Genomic DNA, 12,625 nt, shown 5'->3' on the forward strand with positions numbered 1-12,625 from the left:
CCCTGACCCCAGTCCCAGCAGTAATCTCTCAGTCCCATCTCCCTGACCCTACTCCCAGCTGTAATCTCTCAGTCCCATTTCCCTGACCCCAGTCCCAGCAGTAATCTCTCAATCCCATCTCCCTGACCCTACTCCCAGCAGTAATCGCAGTCCCATCTCCCTGATCCCAGTCCCAGCAGTAATTTCAGTCCCATTTCTATGACCCCAGTCCCAGCAGTAATCTCTAAATCCCATTTCCCTGATCCCAGTCCCAGCAGTAATCTCTCAGTCCCATCTCCATGACCCTAGTCCCAGCAATAACCTCTCTGTCGTATCTCCCTGACCTCAGTCCCAGTAGTAATCTCAGTCCCAATTCCCTGACTCCAGTCCCAGCCGTAATCTCTCAATCCCATCTCCATGACCCTAGTCCCAGCAGTAATCTCAGTCCCAATTCCCTGACTCCAGTCCCAGCCGTAATCTCTCAGTCCCATCTCCATGACCCTAGTCCCCAGCAGTAATCTCAGTACCATTTCCCTGACCCCAGTCCCAGTAGTAACCTCACACAGTCCTGTATCCATGATCCCAGTTCCAGCAGTAATCTTTGTCAGTCCCATCTCCCTGTAGTAATCTGTCCCAGTTCTGCCTCCCTGACCCCAGTGACCTTTGACTCCTGTGTGTCTGACCCTGGTCCTAGGGGGTAACACTTCATGCAAACATTGGAAAATATCACAGAACATTCATGCTCACCACGTGTGACAAACATTTACATTACAGACGTGACATGAAACCCGTGATGTCAGATTCGCTTCCTGTTTGTATCTGGGCAAATACAGAGTCAGCGCTGGGGGAATTATTGTATCAGGTGGAAAACTCCCCTCCCCCAGGGTCAGAACACGATGATAGAGAACAGGAAACGGGGAACAGGTATGTAAGTGTCCTGGGTAACCCCTAATCAGCAAGAACACGTCAGTGTAATGGCCACACCATACAATGTCACATAGGGGACTGTCCCACCCTCAGGGGGTGACCCCCTCCCAACTGATGGGAACTTTATTTTGTATCAAGTAATTGAACACGAAAAAACAATAGGCTGCCTACAAAACAGCAATTCGTTATTTATTTGTTTTAATCACATAAAGGAGACAGATTAATCATTTAACAAGGTTTTTGTTTAGATGCAGTTCCATAAACAAAAGGAAAATAATACCTGCACCAAGAGTATATATATATCTATATCTATATATCTATATATATATATGAGAAGGATACACAAGGTCTGCACATGGGGGATTAGAGGCGCTCTCCAGCCAGAGTTCTTGATGAGTGGCAGCCAGGTATTATCACACACAGGGACACAGCCAGCGGGACGTTACAGCAACGAGTAGCGAGAAGAACCTATACTAATTGTCTTTGAACTATGCACAGCCCCACGGTCGGGAAGCCCCCTGCCCACCATACTGCACAGACCCTAAGCCGATGTCATCGCTAACGGCACCTCCTAGGCCACCGCGGAGTCTCCTGAGTGGCTGCCATAAGAGAGAGGAGCAGAAAACCGGGGGAAGGGAGGCACTGCTAGAGCTAGACACCCCAGTAAGGATGAGGCAGATAAATTGGGGTGTCAGGTCGCGTAGCGTCTATCCGAGATCATTTTTGGGGTATTGGCTGTGATTGGCTGAGCAACACATCCTATGAATTAGTCTACAGATAACTTCTGAACCAAACACCTTTCGGTCACTAGATTATCACCGATTACTATCTAAAAAAACTAAATTAGTAGAATCCTTAAAAAGAATGACCTGTACTACAAGTGATAATGAAGGTGTATAATCACTATCTTCTGTACGGAATGAAGTCTTTACCAGTGCTCTAATTACCAGCAGATGGGAGACCATGGTCCCCAGACGTGTTACAGCTGAGTAAGTCCTGTATGAGGGACTCAGTCACCAGGGCAGGTCCTAGATCCCAGCTGCTGAGTCACTGTGCCGAGCGATATCTGCAGAGTCATGCAGAGTCACTGAGACCGGCTGGCTGAGCCCGACACCCGTATCTTACAGACACACCCGTACCAGTGCTTCCATGGCCAACATTACAGCGAGCGTACCGGTCACCTATCCGCAACAGAGGCTGCCATACGTACATCACGCATGCACCCGCGTAATCCAGGACATACATGTATCAATATAGCAGACATGTCTCCTGCACTTTGGATGTCTCATATAACAGCCATGATGAAGCCCACCCGTCCAGGCGCTAGACCATCCTTCATGATAACTATAATGCTGGGTACACACTGACAGATACATTGGCCGATCAATTGATCGGCCAATGTATCTGCTGCACGTCGACCAGTGTGTACCCGCGATAGGTCGGTGAACGCCGTCGTTCACCGACATATCGTATTGGCTGTGCTGCACAGCCCATGGACAGATATGTCTGCAGACCGCCCGTACACACACAGCGGCAGCTGCGAGGAGGGGGGCAGGACACTCCCCTGCCCCGACCACCAGGTCTCGCCCCCCAGCCGCTGGGACCCGAGGGCACAAGCAGACGATGGCCGTTCAGCGTGTATGGACGACCATCATCTGCAGATATATCTGTCAGGTGTGTACCCACCTTAACACCTCGTCTATGATGGAACGGAGAAGTGACGCTGTCTTATCTTAGTACATTCAGTTACAAATATCCATGGGAAGTACATGGGGGTGGTCTATTCAATAAAATGCAGTGAGAAGGATGTTTCTCTATTGCAGCTTATCACAGAGATGAAAAAAGTTGCCTATCAGAGCAATTTAAAATGAATATCCCGCCTTGGCAGCTGATCGTTCTCGCCTGGGAAAGGAAAAGGTTAATATATGGCTTTGATGAGCCAGTCTTAACGGCTATGCGCGCACGTCACCCGTCTAGCCGGATCATACGTGGGCACTGGAATTGAAAGGTCAGACTAGGACATTTTATGCTGCTTTGCTAAAGATAAGGTATAACAATAGTTTATATATTTCCTCTTTGTTATTTAAGCAATATTGATTGTTAGAAGGAAACGTTTATTTAGCATGAAGTGCAGGTAGTATAGCAAGTTTGCTTATTGCATAGTTAGCTTTGATGGTGCCCGAGTACAGTCCAAGCCACAATCAAGGGTCAGTATATAGAAGGTCAATCAGAACAGGACTAGTCCCATGTCCCAGCATCCAGTGTACATATTAACATTACTTTAATAGAATAACTGTGGATATGTCGGTCTGCTGACCTGTCAAACAAACAACCTATATTCCCAGGAGAGCTGACCCTCAGTCCCAGCAGCGGAATTTCAGATTAGACAAACAATGATTTACACCTGCACCGTGACTCACACCTGCACCGTGACTCACACCTGCACCGTGACTCACACCTGCACCGTGACTCACACCTGCACAATGATGAGGGTCTCTGTAAAGGGCGGAGAGTGCAGCTAAATATCATTATAGCAGTCAGTAACATTCTAATGAGTCTCTATGGATTTATATATATTTATTGCACTCACCGACAGCTCTGAACAGACAGGCCCCATCTTCCTTCATCTGTTTAATGATGAATCCCTTTTTCTCTTGAAGGGCCTTCTCAAACCAGTTCTCCTGCTGGAAGAAAGAGACAATGCTGCATTACAGAGGTCAGCCAGTCGTCCTGCCTGAGATGGGGGCTAGTGTCGTTCCAAATACTGCTGAGCAACGTGAGGCTTCCTACAGCAATAAGGCACCAGGCTACGGTGGTAACAACCTGCTTACCAGTCCTCGCTGTGACCTGTACTCTCTCACTGACCAGCAGTATTGCGGTATGCCTACCATTAAGGTGCCCCCACACTGGACGATTTTAGGCACGATTACGATGCATCGGAACGGTACATCATTTAAAACCGTTCAGCTTCCAGGAACGATAACGATCCAATGCGCGGTCCCGCGGGTCGTTTGTCATATCTTCAGATCTTACCTACTGCAGGTGAGATCTGCCAATCTCCTTAACGATGCACTGGAAATCATTAAGGACGCAGGATAGGTCGTTAGTCACATTGCACAGTTTAGCAAGATATCGTCTGTGTGGGACTGCCGGTGAGGTTCAAGGGAAATCGGTGACGACATTGCATCTTTTGCGAGTCGTCCCGTGTGTGGGCACCTTTACACCAGGACTGTACTAACTCCAGGAATCAGGTAATCTATGTGCCTAAACAAATTACTGCCGGGATCTAATTTCTGAGTCCTTTTCCTAGAGGTCAGTGGATGAGCATCTTGTCTGACTCCTTGTGAGATTACGTTATTCCAGAAGGAAAGCCAAGCACGTAGGACGAGCTAGCAAGGGTTAGATTGCCGATATAAACCACACAAATGCACACTTCTGTCTCAATTAATTTTAACACCACATTTTTGGAAAAGTTATGGGTATTATTCTGTGTACAAACCAAATTCAAGACAACATAATGCTTGTAAAAACTTTATCACAGTGACAGCACCCCTAGTGGTACAATACATGGCTCTACCATACAAAGTGATTATATTATCACAGTAACAGTGCCCCCTAGTGGTACAATACATGGCTCTACCATACAAAGTGATTATATTATCACAGTAACAGTGCCCCCTAGTGGTACAATACATGGCTCTACCATACAAAGTGATTATATTATCACAGTAACAGTGCCCCCTAGTGGTACAATACATGGCTCTACCATACAAAGTGATTATATTATCACAGTAACAGTGCCCCCTAGTGGTACAATACATGGCTCTACCATACAAAGTGATGACATTATCACAGTAACAGCGCCCCCTAGTGGTACAATACATGGCTCTACCATACAAAGTGATGACATCATCACAGTAACAGCGCCCCTAGTGGTACAATACATGGCTCTACCATACAAAGTGACGACATTATCACAGTAACAGTGCCCCCTAGTGGTACAATACATGGCTCTACCATACAAAGTGATGACATTATCACAGTGCCCCCTAGTGGTACAAGACATGGCTCTACCATACAAAGTGATGACATTATCACAGTAACAACGCCCCTAGTGGTACAATACATGGCTCTACCATGCAAAGTGATGACATTATCACAGTGACAGCGCCCCTAGTGGTACAACACATGGCTCTACCATACAAAGTGAAACATTATCACTGTAACAGTGCCCCCTAGTGGTACAATACATGGCTCTACCATACAAAGTGATGACATTATCACAGTAACAGCGCCCCTAGTGGTACAATACATGGCTCTACCATACAAAGTGATGAGCGCGCATCGCTGGTCGTTGCCGACATATCCCCTGCACGATTAAACGATAACGATGTCGTAATCGTTCAATCGTCCATTTATATCGGCAAGTGGATATGCGGCTTTACTCAGAAATTGCTAACCACCACGCACGAGATGCTGGGAAATTGCTTATATCCAGCAAGATGATTATGATGATAATAACGGAGCATTGAATAATCGGAAGATGTCTTATTGGTATTGTCACTACAGTCGCAAAAAATTACATTTGGTGATAACTTCTTTTGGGCTCTACAGTTGCAGGATGTGTGGCTATGGATTAAACTGAGAAATTAGAGCTTAGGGTTTGTATCAACAGTGCCCCCTAGTGGTACAAGACATGGCTCTACCATACAAAGTGATGACATTATCACAGTAACAGTGCCCCCTAGTGGTACAAGACATGGCTCTACCATACAAAGTGATGACATTATCACAGTGCTTCCTAGTGGTACAAGACATGGCTCTACCATACAAAGTGATGACATTATCACAGTAACAGTGCCCCCTAGTGGTACAAGACATGGCTCTACCATACAAAGTGATGACATTATCACAGTGCCCCCTAGTGGTACAAGACATGGCTCTACCATACAAAGTGATGACATTATCACAGTAACAACGCCCCTAGTGGTACAATACATGGCTCTACCATGCAAAGTGATGACATTATCACAGTGACAGCGCCCCTAGTGGTACAACACATGGCTCTACCATACAAAGTGAAACATTATCACTGTAACAGTGCCCCCTAGTGGTACAATACATGGCTCTACCATACAAAGTGATGACATTATCACAGTAACAGCGCCCCTAGTGGTACAATACATGGCTCTACCATACAAAGTGATGAGCGCGCATCGCTGGTCGTTGCCGACATATCCCCTGCACGATTAAACGATAACGATGTCGTAATCGTTCAATCGTCCATTTATATCGGCAAGTGGATATGCGGCTTTACTCAGAAATTGCTAACCACCACGCACGAGATGCTGGGAAATTGCTTATATCCAGCAAGATGATTATGATGATAATAACGGAGCATTGAATAATCGGAAGATGTCTTATTGGTATTGTCACTACAGTCGCAAAAAATTACATTTGGTGATAACTTCTTTTGGGCTCTACAGTTGCAGGATGTGTGGCTATGGATTAAACTGAGAAATTAGAGCTTAGGGTTTGTATCAACAGTGCCCCCTAGTGGTACAAGACATGGCTCTACCATACAAAGTGATGACATTATCACAGTAACAGTGCCCCCTAGTGGTACAAGACATGGCTCTACCATACAAAGTGATGACATTATCACAGTGCTTCCTAGTGGTACAAGACATGGCTCTACCATACAAAGTGATGACATTATCACAGTAACAATGCCCCCTAGTGGTACAAGACATGGCTCTACCATACAAAGTGATGACATTATCACAGTAACAGCGCCCCTAGTGGTACAATACATGGCTCTACCATACAAAGTGATGACATTATCACAGTAACAGTGCCCCCTAGTGGTACAAGACATGGCTCTACCATACAAAGTGATGACATTATCACAGTGCTTCCTAGTGGTACAAGACATGGCTCTACCATACAAAGTGATGACATTATCACAGTAACAGTGCCCCCTAGTGGTACAAGACATGGCTCTACCATACAAAGTGATGACATTATCACAGTGCCCCCTAGTGGTACAAGACATGGCTCTACCATACAAAGTGATGACATTATCACAGTAACAACGCCCCTAGTGGTACAATACATGGCTCTACCATGCAAAGTGATGACATTATCACAGTGACAGCGCCCCTAGTGGTACAACACATGGCTCTACCATACAAAGTGAAACATTATCACTGTAACAGTGCCCCCTAGTGGTACAATACATGGCTCTACCATACAAAGTGATGACATTATCACAGTAACAGCGCCCCTAGTGGTACAATACATGGCTCTACCATACAAAGTGATGAGCGCGCATCGCTGGTCGTTGCCGACATATCCCCTGCACGATTAAACGATAACGATGTCGTAATCGTTCAATCGTCCATTTATATCGGCAAGTGGATATGCGGCTTTACTCAGAAATTGCTAACCACCACGCACGAGATGCTGGGAAATTGCTTATATCCAGCAAGATGATTATGATGATAATAACGGAGCATTGAATAATCGGAAGATGTCTTATTGGTATTGTCACTACAGTCGCAAAAAATTACATTTGGTGATAACTTCTTTTGGGCTCTACAGTTGCAGGATGTGTGGCTATGGATTAAACTGAGAAATTAGAGCTTAGGGTTTGTATCAACAGTGCCCCCTAGTGGTACAAGACATGGCTCTACCATACAAAGTGATGACATTATCACAGTAACAGTGCCCCCTAGTGGTACAAGACATGGCTCTACCATACAAAGTGATGACATTATCACAGTGCTTCCTAGTGGTACAAGACATGGCTCTACCATACAAAGTGATGACATTATCACAGTAACAGTGCCCCCTAGTGGTACAAGACATGGCTCTACCATACAAAGTGATGACATTATCACAGTAACAGCGCCCCTAGTGGTACAATACATGGCTCTACCATACAAAGTGATGACATTACCACAGTAACAGCGCCCCTAGTGGTACAACACATGGCTCTACCATACAAAGTGATGACATTATCACAGTAACAGTGCCCCCTAGTGGTACAAGACATGGCTCTACCATACAAAGTGATGACATTATCACAGTGCTTCCTAGTGGTACAAGACATGGCTCTACCATACAAAGTGATGACATTATCACAGTAACAGTGCCCCCTAGTGGTACAAGACATGGCTCTACCATACAAAGTGATGACATTATCACAGTGCCCCCTAGTGGTACAAGACATGGCTCTACCATACAAAGTGATGACATTATCACAGTAACAACGCCCCTAGTGGTACAATACATGGCTCTACCATGCAAAGTGATGACATTATCACAGTGACAGCGCCCCTAGTGGTACAACACATGGCTCTACCATACAAAGTGAAACATTATCACTGTAACAGTGCCCCCTAGTGGTACAATACATGGCTCTACCATACAAAGTGATGACATTATCACAGTAACAGCGCCCCTAGTGGTACAATACATGGCTCTACCATACAAAGTGATGAGCGCGCATCGCTGGTCGTTGCCGACATATCCCCTGCACGATTAAACGATAACGATGTCGTAATCGTTCAATCGTCCATTTATATCGGCAAGTGGATATGCGGCTTTACTCAGAAATTGCTAACCACCACGCACGAGATGCTGGGAAATTGCTTATATCCAGCAAGATGATTATGATGATAATAACGGAGCATTGAATAATCGGAAGATGTCTTATTGGTATTGTCACTACAGTCGCAAAAAATTACATTTGGTGATAACTTCTTTTGGGCTCTACAGTTGCAGGATGTGTGGCTATGGATTAAACTGAGAAATTAGAGCTTAGGGTTTGTATCAACAGTGCCCCCTAGTGGTACAAGACATGGCTCTACCATACAAAGTGATGACATTATCACAGTAACAGTGCCCCCTAGTGGTACAAGACATGGCTCTACCATACAAAGTGATGACATTATCACAGTGCTTCCTAGTGGTACAAGACATGGCTCTACCATACAAAGTGATGACATTATCACAGTAACAGTGCCCCCTAGTGGTACAAGACATGGCTCTACCATACAAAGTGATGACATTATCACAGTAACAGCGCCCCTAGTGGTACAATACATGGCTCTACCATACAAAGTGATGACATTACCACAGTAACAGCGCCCCTAGTGGTACAACACATGGCTCTACCATACAAAGTGATGACATTATCACAGTAACAGTGCCCCCTAGTGGTACAAGACATGGCTCTACCATACAAAGTGATGACATTATCACAGTGCTTCCTAGTGGTACAAGACATGGCTCTACCATACAAAGTGATGACATTATCACAGTAACAGTGCCCCCTAGTGGTACAAGACATGGCTCTACCATACAAAGTGATGACATTATCACAGTGCCCCCTAGTGGTACAAGACATGGCTCTACCATACAAAGTGATGACATTATCACAGTAACAACGCCCCTAGTGGTACAATACATGGCTCTACCATGCAAAGTGATGACATTATCACAGTGACAGCGCCCCTAGTGGTACAACACATGGCTCTACCATACAAAGTGAAACATTATCACTGTAACAGTGCCCCCTAGTGGTACAATACATGGCTCTACCATACAAAGTGATGACATTATCACAGTAACAGCGCCCCTAGTGGTACAATACATGGCTCTACCATACAAAGTGATGAGCGCGCATCGCTGGTCGTTGCCGACATATCCCCTGCACGATTAAACGATAACGATGTCGTAATCGTTCAATCGTCCATTTATATCGGCAAGTGGATATGCGGCTTTACTCAGAAATTGCTAACCACCACGCACGAGATGCTGGGAAATTGCTTATATCCAGCAAGATGATTATGATGATAATAACGGAGCATTGAATAATCGGAAGATGTCTTATTGGTATTGTCACTACAGTCGCAAAAAATTACATTTGGTGATAACTTCTTTTGGGCTCTACAGTTGCAGGATGTGTGGCTATGGATTAAACTGAGAAATTAGAGCTTAGGGTTTGTATCAACAGTGCCCCCTAGTGGTACAAGACATGGCTCTACCATACAAAGTGATGACATTATCACAGTAACAGTGCCCCCTAGTGGTACAAGACATGGCTCTACCATACAAAGTGATGACATTATCACAGTGCTTCCTAGTGGTACAAGACATGGCTCTACCATACAAAGTGATGACATTATCACAGTAACAGCGCCCCTAGTGGTACAATACATGGCTCTACCATACAAAGTGATGACATTACCACAGTAACAGCGCCCCTAGTGGTACAACACATGGCTCTACCATACAAAGTGATGACATTATCACAGTAACAGCGCCCCTAGTGGTACAATAAATGGCTCTACCATACAAAGTGATGACATTACCACAGTAACAGCGCCCCTAGTGGTACAATACATGGCTCTACCATGCAAAGTGATGACATTATCACAGTGACAGCGCCCCTAGTGGTACAACACATGGCTCTACCATACAAAGTGAAACATTATCACTGTAACAGTGCCCCCTAGTGGTACAATACATGGCTCTACCATACAAAGTGATGACATTATCACAGTAACAGCGCCCCTAGTGGTACAATACATGGCTCTACCATACAAAGTGATGAGCGCGCATCGCTGGTCGTTGCCGACATATCCCCTGCACGATTAAACAATAACGATGTCGTAATCGTTCAATCGTCCATTTATATCGGCAAGTGGACATGCGGCTTTACTCAGGAATTGCTAACCACCACGCACGAGATGCTGGGAAATTGCTTATATCCAGCAAGATGATTATGATGATAATAACGTAGCATTGAATAATCGGAAGATGTCTTATTGGTATTGTTTTGGGCTCTGCAGTTGCAGGATGTGTGGCTATGGATTAAACTGAGAAATTAGAGCTTAGGGTTTGTATCAAACAAAATCTTCGATAAAGCAGAATAACTTCCATATATTGGCCAAAAATGTAACAATCATCGGTTTCCCAGCTACTGCATTCTGTTTCTATTCTGCACTTGTCTGTGTGAGAGCTCCACCTAGTGGTCAGAAAGAGCAATTCTCTAACTTCCAGAACAACTGGAGGACCACTGGATATTATTACTACTACATTTTATTTATAGGGCGCCACAAGTGGTCCGCAGCGCCGTACATACAGTAAAGGGTACACAGAACATTACATTACAATACAGTAACCAAAATATAAACACAACACAAGTAACAATTAGCAACACAATTCTCCATACACCGTACAGCTGGGAAGGTGAAGGCTGTCATAGAAGTGCTAGAAAAGAAGGCTGTGAGACAGTGGGGAGGAGGACCCTGCTCCTAGGAGCTTACAATCTATGGGAGTGGGGAGACAGACAGATGACATGAGGCATGAGCGTGTAGAGGGGGACCTGAGTGCAGGAAGTAGGCGAGGTAGAGAGAGGCGGAAGGGACAGAGACCTGGTGACACGTTATGTGGGGGAAGGGTATGCTTTGATGAACAGGTGGGTTTTCATTGCACGTTTAAAGCTCTGCAAGGTCGGGGAGAGCCTGATCGAGCGAGGGAGCTCATTCCAGTGTAGGGGGGCTGCACGGGCAAAATCTTGGATACGAGCATGAGATGAGGTAACCAGGGTGGAAGAGAGGTAACAGTCATTGGCAGACCGGAGTGGGCGGGAGGGAGGATACTTGGGTAGCATCATGACTGTGGGCACAACGTGCAGATCTCAAAGAGGACAGTGGAGAGTCTCTAACCTTTGTGGTCCTGTGATCCATCAGATAACACAGATGCCACACCAATGTTCATATATTATGGATAGCACGGTTGGCGTAGTGTTCAGCATTACTGCCGCTAGGGTCTAGTGACCCTGTTTTATTCAGGAGCCCTGAAACCACACTGGGTAGTGTGTGGGCATCCTTTCCACAGTCCTTATTGAAGATATTTAGGCTGATAATCCTCAGGAGAGCACGGCCAGTCAGGCCTTGGTTACTCTCTGCAGTACACCTGCGGCTGCTAGCACAGGAGTGACTGCCTGCGATGTCTCTCTATCCCAGCTCATCTGCTTCACTAGCGGCTGGGACTGTCCCACTGAGGAAATGCCGGTACTGAATCAGGATTTCTATTTACCACAATGTACCTTCCAAAACCCTGGTCCTCATCCAACTCAATCTAATGTGTCATTGTGTGCCCGAGACGGACCATCTGCCAGCGTGAGAGGAAACATTAGCGCACTGAGACGAGAGACGCTTGCAGCATGCCTGTTGTCTACAATGATGCCACTAATAGAGGACTGGAGATAGTCGTCTGTCTACCATACAGGAGCGTGTAGAGAAACACGGGGGATAAGGAGGTTAATGTGAGGTTCTAGACGTAATGTCAGTGAGCAGCGTTTCTGCTTTCAGTGCTGCTGTTACGCATCATGGTAGTGGTGAGATAGAAGCTTCAGGTCATGCAGCCATCTGTGGCCCTATGACGTAGGGAAGAGGAGGACGGTATTGGTGTGGAGGCCCTTGAATGATCGTTTCCCATCTCTATTAGCTGGTCGGCAACAGCAGGACGTTCCAGCCCCACTAGGAGCCGTATTCAATTTGAGCTGAGCCGCGATACTTTTTCGCCTCCCGGACTTTTCGCCTATATCGCGTGTTTTCTAGGCGTAAAAGTATTGCGCGTGTGCCCGCTTATCTCTGCATTCAATTTGAAAATAGGTGAAAACGGGACCCGGCGAAACTTAAAC

General features: G+C 45.7%; 1 protein-coding gene across 5 annotated transcripts in view; it reads right to left on the bottom strand.

The window, feature by feature from the left end:
- OTUD5 (OTU deubiquitinase 5) overlaps positions 1–12,625 on the bottom strand; it is a 43,830-nt gene that overhangs the window by 20,958 nt on the left and 10,247 nt on the right. For 4 of the 5 annotated variants that reach the window (XM_088470230.1, XM_088470216.1, XM_088470223.1 and 1 more), the window contains exon 2: positions 3,497–3,590. In XM_088470230.1, coding sequence (XP_088326356.1) covers positions 3,497–3,590 — 94 coding nt within the window. The remainder of the gene's footprint in view (positions 1–3,496; positions 3,591–12,625) is intronic. The other variant, XM_088470209.1, reaches the window with a different exon arrangement.

The sequence above is a fragment of the Taudactylus pleione genome, unplaced genomic scaffold, assembly GCF_031769625.1.
Source record: "Taudactylus pleione unplaced genomic scaffold, aTauple2 ptg000013l, whole genome shotgun sequence".
NCBI classification, from domain to species: domain Eukaryota; kingdom Metazoa; phylum Chordata; class Amphibia; order Anura; family Myobatrachidae; genus Taudactylus; species Taudactylus pleione.